At 35.1% G+C, this 19699-nt stretch overlaps 1 protein-coding gene across 5 annotated transcripts; it reads left to right on the top strand.

Annotated features, from left to right (window-relative positions):
- Positions 1-4687: 4687 nt before the first annotated feature.
- Positions 4688-19469, top strand: ELF9 (RNA binding (RRM/RBD/RNP motifs) family protein). 5 transcript variants are annotated; one of them, XR_003638612.2, is made up of 15 exons: positions 4688-4911; positions 5537-5647; positions 5964-6077; positions 6170-6390; positions 6966-7154; positions 7517-7609; positions 7768-7806; positions 9001-9090; positions 9185-9287; positions 9681-9761; positions 14607-14683; positions 15468-15520; positions 16527-16737; positions 18669-18760; positions 19100-19469. XR_003638612.2 is itself a non-coding variant. In XM_028233193.2 (14 exons), the coding sequence occupies exons 1-14, from the start codon at positions 4872-4874 to the stop codon at positions 19221-19223; spliced, it is 1455 nt and encodes a 484-aa protein (XP_028088994.1). In that variant the 5' UTR covers positions 4688-4871; the 3' UTR covers positions 19224-19469. The 5 variants fall into 5 exon arrangements, 1 of the variants encoding a protein (XP_028088994.1); XR_003638610.2 differs by having other exon boundaries at positions 15440-15520; XR_003638611.2 differs by lacking the exon at positions 16527-16737.
- Positions 19470-19699: the final 230 nt, after the last annotated feature.

Genomic DNA, 19699 nt, shown 5'->3' with positions numbered 1-19699 from the left:
TAATTGGTATTAGAGCTTAGTGAAGAGTTTTTGAAAGCAAGATCAAGCTATGCAAGTATTTCTCTCTACGTCTAAATTTTTGATACATATAAGTGTGTATGGTGTGCTTTATGTTATAAAAATTAAAAAAATAAATAAAAAAATTTCATCAAAGTTTTTAATTGTGTATCCTTTATATTTTATATCTTCATAATTATTTGTTTCAGTTATAGTTGTTGTAAAACCTATATGCTTAGTGTATGTCAAAGCCCATATACTCATTAAGATCTTTTGACTATTGGCTATAATTAAGTCTTTAAGATCATAAAGAGAGGTTTTAGGCACCGAATAAATACACTAGGAGGGTCTTAGGTACCAACAACAATCTATAATGACAATTAACTCTGAAGATATAATATGCTTTGGAAATACAAAAAATAATGTTAATAATAAATATGACCATAGTTTGCATATTACTAAAGAGTCTACAAATATAAATAGTGTGTTATAGTTTAAATAATATTACTGATATTATGTGTTCTTAGTTTTCTAAATTAGATAAAAATCAAAAAATAAATCAAAATTATTTAGAAACCAAAGTTGAGTCTATAGAATCTAAAATAGACAATTTGGGTTCTATAATAAATATTGACTTAAACAAAGAAGCAAAAAACCAAATAAACAATTTGGTGACAAAATTAGAAACTATAACTTTCATAAATAATGATAGAATGAATAGTCTCAAAGATAATTACATTCCTAGACTATTTTATGGTACATAAGATATTATGGTACTTTAAACCCATAACTATAATAGGACTGAATATGAAAATATTGTTGAAATATTGAATTATTGGAGAAAATTATATAAAGACCCAAATTTAGGTATTGATAAAAGAATAGGTTACTAGACCAGATAAGAGAAACTTATCTAAAACATGAAACCCTTTTACAGTACTTTAATTATGATATTAATATGTCAACTAATGATGATGACGGCCAATCATCCTCATCTAAAGAAACATTAGATCAAGATATCTCACCAGAAATAAATAGAGAGAAAATAAAGAGAGAAAAGCCAATTGATCCCGAATTATTTGGTACATGGAGAGATAGAGAAAATTTTAACTTTAATCAAACAAATGAATTTAAAAATGATACTAACATTGGAAGTACCTCTAATCTTACACCTGAACCAATAATATCTAGAAAAGATAATAATCCTAAGTATTCAATAGTTCAAAATGGTACTTATTTAGACTTGTCTCATGTTCTATTTAAGGACCAGGAACAAACAATCGATGATTGGGCACAATCTTTGTTCATCATTATTACCAATTATAAAAATAGTTGGTCAAAGGAAAAATTCATTGATTATATTGTAGCAACTCTCCAAGGAGATGTGTTGCAATGGTTAAGACAGTGGGGAAAATATGAAATTGGAAAAAGTCAAAAAACGGCTTTGTTGACAAATTTTCTCACACTTGACATAATTTTAGCTGAGTTTGCAAAAATCATAAAAGAAAATTTATGTGATTTTGCAAGAGACACTAATTTGCAAGCAGATGCAAATTATATTTTGACTAAATTAGAATTATGTAATATTTGTCTTTTTGAAGACTATGTTCAAACTTTTAAAAAATATTACTATCTTATTGATCCACCAGTAAATCAACCTTGGTGAGATCAATTTTTCTATACACTCCCTAATACATGGGATGAGTTATGTATTAAAACATATCCTGATTTTCTCAAAAAAATGGAAAGGAAGAATATGATGGTATTGGTTTTCGCATTAATTATGTTCTAAGACTGATAGCAAATCAATGTCTAGAAGCAAAGGTGAAAAAAATAAATAAAAAATTAAATTTCCAACTCACAATACGGTAAAAAATGTTATGATAAAATTTTAAAAGAAAATTGAAAAATTGGTTGTAATACATTTCCTAAACGAAAATGATTTTCCAAAAAATGAAGAAAATATAAATAGAAACCTTGCAAAAAGAACAAAACTTTTTCAAAAAAGAAAAAGTATATTCGAAAAAAGAAACCAATAGGTGTTTCAAAAAAGAAAACTTATAAATGTTACATTTGTAACGAAGAAGGTCACTATGCACTCGAATGCCCAAAAAGAGAAAAAACTGTAAAGAAAATTATCAAAGTTCTTGAGAAACAAGATTTTGAAATAATGTATGGCAAAAAAATTTCTGATGAAGAATAAATTTTATACGAAATTTATAGTGATGAAGAAAGTTCAGATGAATAACTAATTTTCATGATGACTAATAATAGTCAAGAAATATCTCAAGAAGCAGATGATATATCTCAAGAAGAATTACAAGCCATTCGACTTGGAGATGTAATCGGAGAAGAAAAAACTTTTACCGACGAAGAATTAGCAAAATTCAAAAAAATATAAGAAGTTGTTGTTCTAGAAATTTATAAGCTTTCAAAATTCAATTTCTTTTCAGCAAGAGTGTTTGAACAATACAGTGGTAACACTCAAGCAAAATGATCCGAAGAAGGAAATATTAATATTCCTTTTTTTAATAAGAAAAATGGACATTAATGAAACATCTAATTTTGGTTACTGGAATTGATGGGAACCATACTTCTATACAATTCATGGCTAAAAATATAGGTATTTGGTTAAATGATAGCAAGTTCATTATATCAAAAATTTTATGTTTTCCGTATATGCATGGAGATTTCCTTATTGGAAACAATTTTATATATAAATACCTTCCAATACAAATACAGGAAAAAGTCATTTCATTAAGCATAAACAATGTCTTAATTCATATTCCCTTGTTAGAATAACATAAATATATTTGTGATAAAGAGTTTGCGTTCGTGTCGCGTGGTGATTTAACCTCCATTATCAAAACCATTGATGAATCATATTGGATTTATAAAATTTTAGAAGAAAATTTTAGTGAACATCCATTAAAACTATGGCAACGTAGTCCACGTTATTGTAGTTTGAAATTAAAAGATCATAATGTTATCATTAGAATAAGACCAATGATCTATACTAGACAAGATATAGATGAATTTGATATTCAACTCCGGGAATTTTTAGACAAAAAGTTAATCGAATAAACTAGAAGACCTAACTCTAGTCCAGCTTTTATGGTAAGAAACCATGTTGAAATTAAAAGAGGAAAAGCCCGAATGATAGTCAACTATAAACGGCTAAATGAAAATTTAGAATTTGATGGATATTTTATTTCAAGAAAAAATGTTTTGATTAACTTAACCAAAGGATCAAAAATCTTTAGCAAATTTGATTGTAAAAGTAGATTTTGACAAATTCAATTGACTAAAGAGTCAAAAAAATTGACAGCTTTCAGTACATCTAGAGGACATTACCACTAGAATGTTATGTCTTAAGCATTGTAGTTTACATACTTCGTTGAAAACGTGTTAAAGCGCATGCTATTAAATTAATTCACATGTCATAATTAGTAACCGAGCCTAATAGTTGCATCATTACATGTGTTACATTAGTCATGTTGCATTAGTTAGGAGCACGCATGTTTTCTAACTCTTTTGTTTCTTTTAGCTTGCCTTGGAGCACTAGGTGAACATTTTATTTGCTTTAGCACATTGTATGCATGTGATTATTGCCATGCTTAGCATGCTTGACATGAGGCTAAGTGCTTAATTGATATACTTACTCGAATGCTTGTGGATGAAAGCTAATTGCTTGAATTGGAATAATTTGAGTAATGTACATATGCCATCATTTTTTCAAGTAGTGCATATTCGAAACAATTTTCAAAATAAACATGAAATCAAAATGTTCCAATTTTTACAAATTAATCTATACTTGTATGCAACACATAATAATGTTAGCCTAATAACTGGAACAATAGCACATAATGTAAATAAGATTCACATCATGATTAGTAGAGACCGATCTTTGATCGGGCGAGTGGGGTGCTTAATTCATAACCTTCCCTTCTCGTACCTAAGTTCCTGAGCCGAGACAATCTTTGTGACGACGAACACGTGGCCTTTAGCACAAGTCATGGGTTTCCTAAATTTTTCAAAAATATTTAGGTGGCGACTTTATATCTGGAAAGACAGTCAATTTTTGACATTTCGATTCAAAATCGATTTTCCAAAAGATTTGCTGGATTTGGACTCTTTGGTGTTTATCTGTTTTACATTGCACTTGTGAGATTAGATTCAAAATCACGGGAGTCCGAACTGTAGAGCTAGTCATATCTGAAAGGAGCACGAAAAGTGGAGTTACACGGGGCAGGGGAAACTATCACCGTCCCCACCTTGAAAATTGTCAAAGATTCATTTTCGAATACCATCCCTAGTCTATCAGGAGTATTTTTAAGGGAAAAAACCGTTCTAACCAGGGTTGGGGGCGGGTCCCTGTTGAGTCATGTGTAAATTGCCATCCCTACCTATGAACCTAATCAATAGTGGTCACCGGTGACTATAGATTATAAAGAGAAAGAAAAAAATAAAGGCATAATCGTGGTCATGGTCGTCACAGATATCAAAGAAAAAGAGATATAGAGAAGCCATGCATAAAAAAAGAGGAGAAAATAAATACGTATAGGACTTTTGAATCTATATAAAATGTTTTAAAATTAAATAAAATATACACTTTTCGAAAAAAGATTTATGGATAATTTGTCCAAAAAAAAGGTACTTACCTCAAGGCCCAAACCCTATGGCCCAACCTGACCGATTCATCTGGTTTTGCCGCCCCAATCCGTATTCGGTGATCGTTCAAGCCCTAAAAACCAAAAAAAACCAAAAAAACAAAAATTTGCACAGAGAGCGGAAAAAATTGGAAGCTAATGAAATTGAGAAATGTGAAGTAGTGAATTTGCTTCATCTGATTTTCACAGAAGAGGAGTGCAAGAATGTCGTCGCAACAACCTCAAGATCTTCCTCAGATTACCGGTAAATTCACATCTTCTTCTTGTTCTTCTTCTCATGTATTGTATATATACAAGCAATGAAACCCTACATCCAATAATTGGTAGATAAACATGCTTATATGTATGTGTATATATATGTATGTGAAGTCGTGTACTTCCTGTGCTCACTGTTGTTTTCTTTCTCAATATCGTCTTTTGTTTTTCAAAAAATTTAAACTAGAATCTTAGGGTTCGGAACAAAAGTGGGGTTATGAATACATGTGTGTGTATATGTAGGGATATCTATCTACTCAGGGTATCTCCAATGGTCAAACTCAGAATTAAGCATAAATTTGAGTAAATGCTTCAGTAATTATAGAATTCTAAGTTTGAAAGCTGCAAAATGTTCATGAAAAGAATTGAGTAAACATTTGAGTCTCCTTGATTTGGGTAAAATGCATTTTGATATAAGTTTGAGGCAAGGAGTGTAGAGGTTTTTGAGTGTTTTTACCCAAATTTAAACTAACTAGTCAATGATTGGAGATGCCCTTAAGTTCTGCATTAGTTTCTTTTATTTTTAATCTGCAACTTTATTTTTGTTTTTGTTTTTTGTTTTTTGTGGCTACGATAAAAATTGAGTTATTTTATTTTATTTTTTGTATTTGTAGACACACAAAACAGTTTTGATGGGAATTATGAAAGGACTACAGAGGTAGGGTGGTATATTCTTGGTGAAGATCAGCAACATATTGGCCCTTATACTTTCTCTGAATTATGTGGTGAGTCTGGCATCTTTCTACTAATAATTGCTCATACTTTAATGGATTCATTGTTGCAGTGAAAATGCTGTACTGAATAAGGGTGTCTGTCTGTTAATCTTTATAGCAACTTGTAATTCTTTTATTTGTTTAATTTGTTGTGTCTTCAATTCTTAGATGCCATGCCTTCTGTTTTTTTACACTCCCTTCTCGGATTTTAGTTCTACTAGTAACAAATAGGTACAGTTTTGGGATGATTGTTCTGTCCATGTTGTGTTCAAATGGTCTTACAAGATATTGCACCACTTACTTAAGCTTATTCATTTCATCTGGGCAGAGCATTTTCTCAGTGGGTACCTCTCTGGAAGTACGCTGATTTGGTCTGAAGGACGGACCGATTGGCAGCCACTGGCCTCGATTCCTGAGTTGATGACTCAAATCTCTCAACAGGGTATTGATTATTTCATTTCAGAGGATGATGTCACTATCAGTTGCTAGTTTCATTTCCTGATTAGTGATTTTACTGTGTGGTGTATTTTGCAGTCCCCTCCAACAATGATGATGAGTTTGAAAAATGGCAAAAGGAAGTGAGTGAGGCAGAGGCAGAAGCAGAGGCGGAGGTGGAGGTGTTGAAGCATGACCCTACCGCTAGCAATGATGATACTGATAGGCCTTCAACGCCACCAGAGGGTGAGGAAGAATTCACTGATGATGACGGAACCACATACAAGTGGGATCGGGGTATTAGAGCTTGGGTTCCTCAGGTAGGTAATTGGACATTTGCATTAGCTTATTATTTTAGTTGCCTGGTGTTTGTTGATTTTCTTATGGCTTTGGCTTATGGAACATCTGCTTTGGTATTGGAGAACATAAGACAACGTCACCTGAATTTTTTATTTGAAGTGATTTGAGTTTTTGTACTCAGTTTGACACTCCAAAAAAAAAAAGAAAAAAAGTACACATTAATGTGTGTTTGGAAGGGGAAATATTGAGTACACATCTAACCTTTTGTATAGTAAACGAAGTGATGGTTCCAAGACTTGAACCTATAACCTTAAGGTTATTAGGCCAAGTCTTAACCATTGAACCAATGGTCACTCAGTTTGACAAACAACATAGAATAAAATTACTAACTGAATGGAATGTGGCTAAGGTTAGGAGGCCCCATTGCGTTATGCACTTACATATGTATGTATGTATGTATGTATGTATGTATGTATGTATGTATGTATTCTTTATGTTTAATGCTTTCTCCATCTTTGGCAATGTTTCTTTACTTGCACAAACAGGAACCCTGTCATGATTTGAATGTAGCTTGACTAACTTGATTTTATTATAGGATAATACATTAACAAATAGTGGGGAATACGGGTTAGAAGAGATGACTTTCTTGCAACAAGAGGAAGTCTTTCCAATAGTGCAGGATGTTGATGCCTCCTTAAAGGAAGAAATCAATGATACCAGTGAAGCAGTGGAAACCAAGCGCGATGCCAAGAGAAAGTTGCCTGACCAACCCGCTGAGAAAAAGGTTCTCCTTTTATTTATCTATTTATAATTTTCTTGTTTTTCTCTTTTTGTTAATTTAGATTTAGAATTTTCCTTTGCTTGTGTTCTTTTTCTTTATTTCTTATTTTCTTTTCTGTCCTAGTAATTAACTGAAATGTTGCTATATCTATAAGTGTGTGTGTGTATATATAATTACTTTCTTTTTCTTTGGTGAACTTAATGATTCCAAATGTTATTATTATCATTATGCAATTCGATTTGGAACATATATTTTTTTTTTTCTGGGAGCCTAGCTTGAAGATGCAGGCTTCTATTCCATCTACCTTATGACATGCCTTTCAATTTTTTTGTAATACATTTTTTTTTGGTGTGATAAATTTGCAGGAAGCAAATAAACCTCCTGATAGTTGGTTTGAATTAAAAGTAAATACACACGTTTATGTTAATGGGCTGCCAGATGATGTTACTTTTGATGAGGTAAGTTGCTCTTTCAAATTTTATGACTTTGATGAGTTTGCTTTGTGGTTACCGTGCATGAATATGACAGGAGTGTCTACTGGCGGTGTCCTCTTGATTTGTCCATTATATATATAATTTTTTCTTGTGGTGTGACACTAATTTTGAATTCCTTGCAGGTTGTGGAAGTCTTTTCCAAATGTGGGATAATAAAGGAGGTTGGAAATCTACACTTTAACACTGTTTTATTTTTCTTTCTTTTATCTCTTTCTTTCTTTCTCTTGGACTGCAAGAAATTTTTGGCAATAAAGTCATGGTTTAAGTTCCTGAACTTACTATGAGGCGATGAGCTTGCACTCAGCTCATATTGTGTCCAATTATTGTCAGCAACCCATGAATGGGATGTCATGATTGGTTAAATCATCCTTTTTTTTCCATGTCTCATTTTTCACCTTTTCATGTCTTTTAGTGTGTATATGACTACAGATTATTTGAATAGGTGAAAATCAATTTAAACTGAAAGAGTGAAGTCTGTGGATAATTCTTCAAAACTTGTATACACGTATTGAATTGCTGCACTGGCATAGAATTTGACACATCCATATTAAACCATTATATGGATTAGCACTTGACAGATTAGTTCCATATATTTTTTTGGGTGACAATAATTAATGATACGAAAAGTATGTATTATATATGTAGTAGTGAGTAGAAGAGCCTTAAGGGGTTATTTGATAACCTAAGTGATGAAAATTGATAGTTTTAGTGGTTGTTTTTTAAGTTTGTTGGAGCACACACTACTTATATAAAATAATTTCACTTAAAAAGGGTTTGAATTTTTAGTCAAAGAGACATGATTTTTTACTGAATAGTACAGATCATGTTCAGTGTAAGGTGCTTTCAAATTTTAATCTGAATTGAAAGATTCAGCCTTTTATACAATTTTACAAATTTAGTTGCTCAGTCTTCCAGCACTACAAGTTTAGCTCTAAAATTGTTTTACAGCCGAATTGGTTTTAGTTAAAACATTTTTCTTCCTAACAATGGAGAATAAAATAATTGAATTATGTTTTCTTTTTATAAATAAAGATAATTTTATTAACAAATGAACGAGTATCAAGACAATGCAAAGAATAAGCTGAGATTATCAATGAAATCCAAAACCTAAACACGAAGAACATCTATATTCTATGAAATCCACAAAAGCAAACAAATCTGGAGACACAGTCCCCGTGACCCAAAATAATTGAATTATTGAATTATGTTGCATATTTGCGAATGGTTTGGTTGTGAATGGTGATGTTGATGAAAGTGTTCTGAACCCTAAACCCTAAACCCTAAACATAGTGTGTCATTTTCACATTCATAGAGTAAAAAGTAAATCTAAATATTTTCATCATTGAAACTTTTAGGACCCTGAAACCAAAAAGCCTCGTGTGAAGATCTATGTTGACAAAGAGACAGGAAGAAAGAAGGGGGATGCACTTGTTTCTTATCTGAAGGTAATGCTGCCATTGCCTTAGAGTGCTGCGTGTGACATATTCACACTGTCATATCCTTATTTGTTGTCTTTGATTGTGTCTACCTATGTATTAGGAACCTTCAGTTGATCTAGCGATTCAAATTTTGGACGGGGCACCTTTTCGGCCAGGTGGAAAAATTCCTATGTCAGTTAGCCGAGCTAAATTTGAGCAGAAAGGTAACATGTGTGGGCTTCTATTTCTGGGTGATTAATCAAGACTTTTTTAGTAACTTTTTGGTTTTTTGGCTAAAATATGATGTAAAAAAAACTAGTATGTTTGGGGCAATTTTTTGGTTTTTTACGAAAAGATGTGCAAAAAGTAAAGAGAAAAGTGAATCTTTGACTTTTTGGTATAGGTTGTTGGCTTTTTAATTTTTTTAGTGACTTTTTGACTTTTTGGCTAAAAAAGTCACTTGCCAAACGAGGCCTAAGATTTTTTTTTGGTCCAGTTGCGTACTTACCATTTATGATATGCAAAAACATTTGTGTGTTCTGGATAAAAGACTGGTCTTAACTTGTGTGGAGGCTTGTCATTTGTGCTGATGAGTTGCCATTGCACCACTTCTCCAGGGGATAAATTCATAGCAAAACAAACAGACAAGAGAAAGAAGAAGAAACTTCAAAAGGTTGAACAAAAGATGCTTGGCTGGGGTGAGTTCTTATCACAGTTAAAAATCCTAGTCAGTATGAACATAAAGAACATTTTGTCTTGCTGATCAAAAAATAAAATAAAGAACATCTTGTCTTTTATGCTGCATGCCAGTTCAATTTTAGCAAGGGGAATTTCCCCCTTTTTATAAATTGAATTTTATGTGATTTCTTGAACGTTTTTGACTTATGTCATGAGCACCTATTTTATATATGAGCAGCTAACTTGTTTCATATTTTTTAATATACCACAATGCATTAACTTATGCGTGGATGAGTGACATTGAATTTAGGACGCGCATTTTTTCACTTGGAAGATGATTTGTGTATGGATATTTTGGGCCATAGAAATAAGTGGGCTCATCATTAAGAACAATGTTTTGAAAAGCGCACCTAAGCGCGCGCCTAAGCTCAAGGCGAGGCGAGGCGTAGCTCTGCGCCTCATGTATAGCAAGGCAAGGCGACATAGAGGAGGCACAGCTAAGGCGATGAGGTGTGCGCTTTTTTCTGAGGCTCGAGGCGTGCACTTTTGGCGCTTCGCGTTTCTTCTACTGCTACAACCCATCTGGTTTTGGTGTGAATACCCACATGGAATAAATTTTCTTTTACAATATCAAATGATCAAAACGTGGGTCAAAAGAGCAGGAAAAAAAAAAAAAAAAAACCTAGTGGAGAAGAAGAAGACAACGACGAAGGGCCACGATCGCTCTCTCGCTCACGATTGCTCTCTCTCTCTCGCCTTCTCTCTCGTGATCGCAATCGCGATCTTTCTCTCTCTGTCGGCTTCTCTCTCGCGATTGCGATCGCAATCGCAATCGCAATCGCGATCTCTCTCTCTCTCTCTCTCGCTCGCTTCTGTCTCTCCCTCTTTATCTTCTCACTTCTGTCTCTTCCTCTTTTATCTTCTTGATTCATATATATATATTATATAATACCTATTATATACCTAGAATACCTATTATATAATATACTTTATACTTATAGATAATATATAAAATATAATATATATTTATACATAGTAATAAAAAAAATAAACACATGTATATAAAATAAAATAAAATAAAAAATTAATTGAAACACATTATTTAAAAAATATAATAAATAAATAAATAATATATATATATATTAAAAAAATTAATTATTTTTTTTCTTCTTCTCTTCTCTTCTTATTAAAAAATTAATAATATATATATTAAATATTTGCTTATGTTGAAAATTGTACTATATTAATATTTTGCTTAACTTCTATAACTTGCGCCTCGCTTTGGTGAGGCGCGCGCCTCGGCGCTTAGGCTCCAGGTGACCTTGGCGCCTCGATGCGCCTCGAGCTTTTTAAAACACTGATTAAGAATTTATGCAGATTGAATTAGTGTTCTAAATTAGACATAGACTGTTAAAATAGATGTATTATTGATTGATATAATGTTAATTGATATTACAATGATTCATGATTCCTATATATAGAAGAGGGTGAGTGTGTAGTAGGTAAGGAGTAGGTGAAGTGGAGGTGGTAGTGGTGAAGTGGGTTAGGTTTAGTGGAGTAGGTGAGGTGGTAGTGGTGTAGTGGGTTAGGTTTAGTGGAGTAGGTTTAAGTGGGTGAAGTAGGTGATAGGTTTTAACAGCCCCCCGCAAACTCAAGGGGGATAGGAACTAACCAACTTGAGTTTGGAGAGTTACAAAACAAGAAAATACATAAAAATAAAAGAGGATAGGTGACACTGTATGGTCGTGTCAGACCATTGGTGAAGACACTGGATGGTGGTGTCATAACGTTGTAGAGGACACTGTATGGGGGTGTTATAACGTTGTAGAGGACACTGTATGGCGGTGTCAGACCGATGTAGAAGACAGTTTATGGGGTCATGTCGGACCGTTGTAGAAGACAGTTTATGGGGTCATGTCGGACCGTTGTAGCAGACAATGTGGTGACAGTTGTTGTAACAGTTTACAGAGTCTTGTCGGACCCTTGTAGAAGACAGTTTATGGGGTCTTGCTGGACCCTTGTAGAAACTAACCGGAATCAATGTCGGAACAATTTACAGAGTCTTGTCGGACCCTTGTAGAAACTAACCGGAATCTATGTCGGGACAGTTTACAAAGTCTTGTCGGACCCTTGTAGAAACTAACCGGAATCTATGTCGGGACAGTTTACAGAGTCTTGTCGGACCCATAAAGGAGCTAACCGGAATTAATGTCGGGACAGTTTATAGGGTCATGTCGGACCGTTGTAGAAGTTACACCCTCAAAAGGTGTGCCCAATTTTGTCAAAAGGCGTGCCATCAAAAGGCGTGCCCAATTCATCAAAAGGTGTGCCGGACATGATGGCGAGGCACGTGGGCGCCTTGGCTTGCGCGCCCGTTTTGTCGTCTGGTGACAAGAGGCGCGCGATGCGCGTGGCTGCCTCGGCTATTTAAGCAAGACGGAGGCTGAGGCTGAGGCAGACAAAAAACTTCTGAAAATCCTCTGAAACAAACTCTTCCTTTGCTGAGAAACTCTGTAATACTCTGTAATCTGAGAGAGAATTCTGAGAGAGATACTGTGTAACACTCTGGTGCCTAGAAAATGGCTTCATCGTCTTCCCGCGGGCTGCTCACCCTCTTTCCCGACCTCAACGAGTCAACGAGAGAGAGAACTGGTGCGGTGGCACTGGAAACTCAACCAAGCGCCCCGGAGTTTGCTCCGTTGAACTTTCCGATGCGGTCGGTGGAGCAAAGAATGACAGTGCAGTCAGATGTGGAGGCCAACCAGTATACTTTGAAGGCATGCGTGGAAAGCATGACGGCGGTCACAAACTTGTCGAACCGGCTGCAGAGTAGGACAAATGAGGTGCAGCAGTTAACCTCCCAGCTGGCTCTGCTCCAACGCATGTATAAGGAAGCGCGAGCAGAGATAAGTGTGCTAAAGACAGAAAATAAGGAGCTGAAGCGGAAGGCCACCGTGATGTTCCGATTTGGAGGTCCTCCATATGCTGCAGTGGAGGAGCAGGGAGTAGTGATCATGCCCAGTGGAGTGGGAAATACGGAGGCAACACCGTCAAGGGCCGTCCAAGACGGAGGCAAGAAGAAGAGACCGGCTGCAGAGTAGAGAAGAAAAATCCCACTGTGGGTGTGGTTGTTTTGTTGTTTTTGTTTTGGTTTTTTTTTTTTGTTTTTTTTTTTGTTTTTTTGTTTTTTTGTTTTTTTATGTAAAATGGGGATCGGGGTGAGCCCCGACATAAATAAAATGAGTTTGTGGAATGATGAATGTTTTTTTTTTTTTTTTTTGTGAAAAGTAAGGGAATCGAATAAAAAATAAAAAATAAAATTTGGGTGGTGAATGGGTGTGATTAAAAAAGAAAAGTAAGCATGGTGATGATGAATATATAATAATGAATAAAAATAGAGCACCAATTAAAAAATAAAATTTGGGCGGTGGGACAAAAAGATGGTGTAGAAAAAGAAGAAGAAGAAGGGAGGTGGTGGAGTGATGGATCAAAAAGTAGAATAAAAGAAAGTGCACATGGGTTGGTTCCAGAGTTATATTGGTCTCTTCAACCACTACCTCTGTCTCTTTGAAAAGTGAAAAGCTAGTCATCTCTCTCTCTCTCTGCACCTGGTCTCTCTCTCTCTGGCATGAACTGGTTCGGAGATGAAGAGATCACACGCATACACACATGCATCTCTCTCTCTCTAGATCCATGAGTCTCTTCGGTCTGGGCAGGAACCAAAGGACATTTCGCCCGGAGTAAGGGGGCACAGCTGAGAAAGCACATTGATGCAACATTAGGTAGTGGAAATCTGAGAGAAGCAGTAAGACTTCCTCCAGGGGAGGACGCTAATGAATGGCTGGCTGTCAACACTGTGGACTTTTTCAACCAGGTGAACTTGCTGTATGGTACCCTCACAGAGTTCTGCACTCCAGAAAACTGTCCTACAATGACTGCAGGCCCCAAGTATGAGTACAGATGGGCAGATGGTGTACAAATCAAGAAACCAATTGAAGTTTCAGCTCCAAAATATGTTGAATATATTGAATACAGGGAAAGGAAAATGGAGGAAAAGATGGATGTGGATGGTGGAAATAATAGAGTGGATGATTCTCCGAGCCCAACCCCGAGAGAGAGAGATATCAAGCATCTCTTGTGTATATGAGCTGGTCTGTGGTCTGTGTGGAGGATGGGTCTGGAAAAGCTTGGTCTTCGTTGGCAGCCATTGTAAAGGCAGAGAAGAGCTTAATTATGGAAGAAGGTATGTGTAAAAAAAACAAGCAGACTAGGTTGAGGTCCGGCGGGCGGCTAAGGTGAGGTTGCCGCCCGCCGGGAAAGCGAAAATACTAGATTCTTAAACCTGCTCTGATACCATGTTAAAATAGATGTATTATTGATTGATATAATGTTAATTGATATTACAATGATTCATGATTCCTATATATAGAAGAGGGTGAGTGTGTAGTAGGTAAGGAGTAGGTGAAGTGGAGGTGGTAGTGGTGAAGTGGGTTAGGTTTAGTGGAGTAGGTGAGGTGGTAGTGGTGTAGTGGGTTAGGTTTAGTGGAGTAGGTTTAAGTGGGTGAAGTAGGTGATAGGTTTTAATATAGACTCAGGAGGAAGGTCTATAAATTAAATACTTACAGCAATATTTTTTAGACACTATAGGCAAGTGTTGTGTAGTTAGCTAGTAAATAGCTACATTCTATAATATATATATATATATAAGTTCATGTTCTATTATATCATCTTTTCTTTTGTTTTCCTAATACTTATATATTTGCTTGAGCCTTTGCTCTTCTCATGTTTTGTTTTCTTATGCTTGTTATATGATGTATGATGTTTTATGTAACTTTTTCCTCTTCCTCCCCATTTTGATGGTTTAGGTGGCCGTGATGATGCAAAGGTCTTGATTTCAGCTACTGTTGTTCTTCGTTATATGTTCACTCCTACAGAAATGAGGGTAATGATTCTAAACCAGTGGGATATGAAAAAAAAAAAAAAAAAATGTAATCTCTTATTTGCTAATTTTTATTCACAGAATGCCAAAACTGTGAAATTTAATTCAACGTAAAAAATTACTCAAATCTATTATTTAAAATCATTAAACATACATAATACTATTTTATCAATCATTAAAAAAAAAAGCCCATTACATCGTAAATGTCAAAAGCATTTATGGTCTGTTCTCTGGTGTTTGAAGTGGAGTATATTGATGATGGATCGTTGATGGAGGCGGCCACTGATGATTGATCATTTGTGGTCTGTTCTCTTAAAGAGTTATGCGCCTTGCCTCTCTCAGATGAATCTTAAGGCTCAAATTAGAGGCATCGAACATATTGAACTTATTTTTTCTTTCAATTTTCACTCTCCTGTTTCCAAATATTATATTTTGAATTTTGATCACTAAATCACCTTTGTAAAATTATAACCATTGGCATGTCCAGGCACAAGACATGCCCTTGAAGTGCCCCTCAATGTGTCCACCGATAAAAATAATAAAAAAATTACACACCTCGTGGCGTGTCCGACATGTGTCTCCACATTACCAGCACAACCGAGCCATGTTTATGTCTGACATCGGACACTGCTACTACAGCAACTAAATGGAGTGTTCATGCTTCATAGGTTTCAAGCTTTTCAATTACTAAGCCCATCATTTTCATTTTGTTATATAAAGCTGTAACTCTGTAAGTTGACATTCTTGTAATGTTTACAGTCTGATGAGAATCTTCGTTCTAATTTAGAGGCTGATGTTGAAGAGGAATGTGTGAAGCTTGGACCGGTAGAATCAATAAAGGTATTTTAACATTATACAAGACTGAATAAATAATCTAGTTTTTTCTTCATCTATGCTTTTAGATGCATGTCATAATTCATAACCTAATGCTCACCTCCAAGTATATTCAGGGCCCTAGTGGAAGCTTTAGTAATCTGTGAATTGATGATTGTTAACAGGTTTTTGCTTAAGGAATAACATTCTTCTGATCCAATTAATAATAATAGGAAGTCAGATGTGATTTACGTGTATAATCTTTTCTAAAAATAGCCTGAAAAGCTAGAACCTATTAAAGTCTTTTTACCTGGTAAACTGAAGTTGAAAAAGATGAAAGTTGAAATGGAAGAAATCATTGAGGTTGTCAGTGGAGCGTGCGATTCCCCATAGTAGCAATCATCATGGTTTTCTATAAAAATAATCTCATTGTATTTTTTATTGTTTTTTATGCATATGTATAAATTTTGTTGACCTAGTGATTAGCCTGATTATAATGGCAAAAAAGGATAAATTGTTGTCTGACCTATTGTTCAGTGTTGTTTTAGGTCCATGTGTGGGCTTCTTGCTTTGAGTCTTACACGAAGTCGAGATGGCGATTTTGGGTGAACTTTGTTCATTTAGGCTATGTTTGTTTAAGGGATTTGGAGGAGGTATTAGAGGGTTGGTTGATGCTTGGGCCACACATGTCTACTAATTCCTTGTTTGCTTCGTGTGTCTGTGTGTTTTTTTGGATTTTGGAGGGATATACCCCATATGGGGTATTAATGTGGTATAATAAGTAATACCACCTCCCCCAGGGTACTACTTATACCAAGCCATGGGATTGTCTCCCTCCCTTCATTCAGCAATAAAAATAACCATTCTTGCTCATCTCATCCTCTATCATACTCTAACCAAACATAATACAACTAATTAAAAATACCATCCATTATCCCATAGTGTTACTTATTCCCACTAATTCCAACAGCATTCACACGTGGCCTTAATACTCTTTCAGACTGATGATCTATATGGGCTGCTTCAATTATAGGGGGAATTGCAACTCAGTGGGAAGAAGTGAAAAGTAATTGCAAAGATATGGATGTGCTGGTGGGGTTTGTGCTATGATGCAAGGCTGACCACTGACCTTACCACAAACCCACTTGCATATACCTTATGAAGCACGGGTACGGGTACGAGTACTGGTATTGGTACGATACGGATACGTCGATACGGTAAAATCTAAAAAAAGTAAGGTACAGGTACGACTTGGTACGCTTGTGAAAAAATATTTATTTTAATTTAGAGTAATGTAAAAATTAATTAAATGATTTAATTTGTTAAGATTCAACGTACAATTAATATTTAATGTCAAAAGTAAAGGTATAAATCAAAATTAAATGTCAATATATTTTACAAACCATAGTTTGATTTTAAAAACATGCTAAGTATAAAACTAAAAATAAAAAAAAAGTCTAGTGAAAGGAGTTTTATCTCTGTAGTAGAAGAAAATATTGTTTTAACTGAGATACAGTACGGTACGGCTTGAGTATATAGTAGGTATGATTGGGTACACCAAAAATTAAGAAGAAAAAATTTGGGTACGTGTTTCGTGTACCCGGTACGTATGTAGAAGTACCATACGGGATACCACATGCCAATAAGTACCCGGTATGGTTACGGCATGTTTTTCGAAGTCCCCATGCTTCGTAGCATATACCACTGACTCACTAGTGCACAGATTCACTTGAAACCCATGTTTTGCAATTATTTTCACTTCTTCCCACTGATTTGCAATGCCCCTTTGCTTATCCTAGTGCTGACAGGGCAATTAAGGGACTAATTCAACCTTGAGTTGAGGTTTACTACTATGTAACCCAACTCTATCCCACTACATGCGGATGTGTTACCAATTTTAATTGGTTCAATAATTTTCAGCTGACAAATACTCCATCTATTCTATTGTAATAGAGTTTTCATTTGAATCTTGAATTCATTGGATTGGGGGGATGGGTTAGAGGAAGGATGCGCCCCCATCTGTAGCACTTCATAGCTTTTAAGCGTGAAAATGTGAGATTGAGTTTAAGAGCAGATACTTTGTGCAAATTATGCTAAAGGGTAGGTCTATATGCAGTCTACCCCTCCAACATCCTCAATTTTGGGGTCTAAAATTGGGGAATGGCCACCAAGAACCTTGTTATTAAAATTCTAATGTTGACCCAAGCAGGGTGAGGCATTTGCTTGATCAACCTTATTGCAAGTCTTATCACTTGGTGGCAGGATGGCATTAAGTTGGCCTGGATTTATTGGTTGGTTGGCCATGACTAGATTGGCAAATTTTGCTATCTTTTTATTGTCCATCCAAAATAGAAGACAAAGTAGTAGTCACAACTAATTTCTTGCATTTCCACCCTTCCACTGGAATATTGTTTAGGCCTATTAGGATGTGTTTGAGGTGTAGTGTTTTCTATTATATGTATATTTTTATATGGACATGAAACTTAGAGAGATAATAGGCTGCTAATACCCTATACGCTGAGGAGCAAAAGGAGGAATCCACTTGAGGGGCTCACTATAAAGGGAGTGACATGAGGTTATAGGAAGACCAGGAAATCTTTGAGGAAGAGATTGAAGGAAGGAGATGGTTGTTGCCAGCAGCCCTCTCCATGATGAGCGAAAAGTGAATTAACCTTAAAATCAAAGCAGTACAGCTTGCTTTATTCTCTCTCTCTCTCTGTGTGGACTGCAAAATAGCAATCATGAGAGTTAAAGATGAAGATGATGTGTTTGTAAGTAGACATCAAAGTTGCATCATGAGAGCTAAAGATGAAGTATATGATATAATATAACACAAATAGAACTTCTTCCTAAATGGAAGTAGCAAGTTTATCACATATTAATGCTTGCTTACATATTCATATTCAAATTTCAGAATATCTTTTTTTCCTGCTGTATGCTAATATAGAGCTGACTAATTTGTTCTTCTTCATTAATTTATTTTTCCCCAGTATTAGTGTCCTATTATTTGCTACGTCATAGCTGTGTTATTTTTATTTTTACACAGCATAACTGTGTTTATAGTCATATCCAAATCTGTTTTTTTTGGGATGTGTCGTTTTTACTATACATTGAAGCTTCTACTTGTATTATGTATCGTGTGGCCATTTATGCTCTGATTTGGTTTTGTTTGCAGGTGTGCGAGAATCACCCGCAGGGTGTTGTTTTAGTTAAATTTAAGGATAGCAAAGATGCCCACAAGTGCATAGAGTTGATGAATGGAAGATGGTATAGTTCTGATCTTTTGAGAATTTTTTTTAGGTCTGTATTTGGGAAATAATAGTGCTTCTGTGTTAGTTGGCCTTGTGACCCTGGTTCAAAATGTCGTAATCCGACAATATTCTAGGATATAGTGAGACCAATACTGGGATTTACACAAAAATATGCATATTAACAAGAATTTCAAGCCATTGCTTTGTGGAATTGGAAGTGAGTAGTGGACCAACCTTTACTGATCTTTTTTGTAATTTGCAGATATATTATTGTGATGATTTATTTATTTTTATTTTTGAGATGTATTATTTTATTTTCCTCACCTTTCTGATCATAATTCTGTATGCTATTTAGGTTTGGTGGTAGGCAGATACATGCCAGCATAGATGATGGATCTGTCAACCACGCTGCGGTCCGGGATTTGGGCGCTGACGCCGAACGATTGGAACAGTTTGGAGCTGAACTAGAAGCCGATTGAGTTGAATTTTAGATTCGAATTCTAGGCGTATATCACCGATCTTAAATCCCCTTTTGTATAAGTACAAATGAGAGGACCCTATAAATAACTGATGCTGATGCTGTAACTCTAGTACTTTCGCATGAACAGACTGCTAATGTGCAATTTTGGAAATTTCCAATTTTATTATTTCTCAGTTTTACATGTAAATTATCTGGAAAGTTGTTTATTGGACTGCACTTGTAATTCAGGAAGTCATTTTTATTTTGTCTTTGAGATTCTAACAACCTAATTGTGTTCCATTGGCACAATATAAAATTAATTTATGTTAGTTTGCATTGAAATATGTTGCGAGAAGTGTAAGTAGTTAAATTGTATTTAAAAAATATATATTTTTACAACGATAAAGTTATCAGTGAAAGTGAGTAGGATTTTTTGATATTTCAGTCCAGTCCATGGAATTTACTTGTAATTGTCCTTAAAAATTAGGGTTATTT

Source organism: Camellia sinensis, chromosome 12 (genome assembly GCF_055761805.1).
Source record: "Camellia sinensis isolate YWXY chromosome 12, ASM5576180v1, whole genome shotgun sequence".
NCBI classification, from domain to species: domain Eukaryota; kingdom Viridiplantae; phylum Streptophyta; class Magnoliopsida; order Ericales; family Theaceae; genus Camellia; species Camellia sinensis.
This window is presented reverse-complemented; position numbering and strand designations above follow the sequence as displayed.

Bases quoted from the DNA above. Each gene is read 5' to 3' on its own strand.
- ELF9 (XM_028233193.2), top strand. From the start codon at position 4,872: ATGTCGTCGCAACAACCTCAAGATCTTCCTCAGATTACCG. The intron at 7,610-7,767 runs GTAAGTTGCTCT...AATTCCTTGCAG, and splicing joins ATGATGTTACTTTTGATGAG to GTTGTGGAAGTCTTTTCCAA. The intron at 9,091-9,184 runs GTAATGCTGCCA...CCTATGTATTAG, and splicing joins CACTTGTTTCTTATCTGAAG to GAACCTTCAGTTGATCTAGC.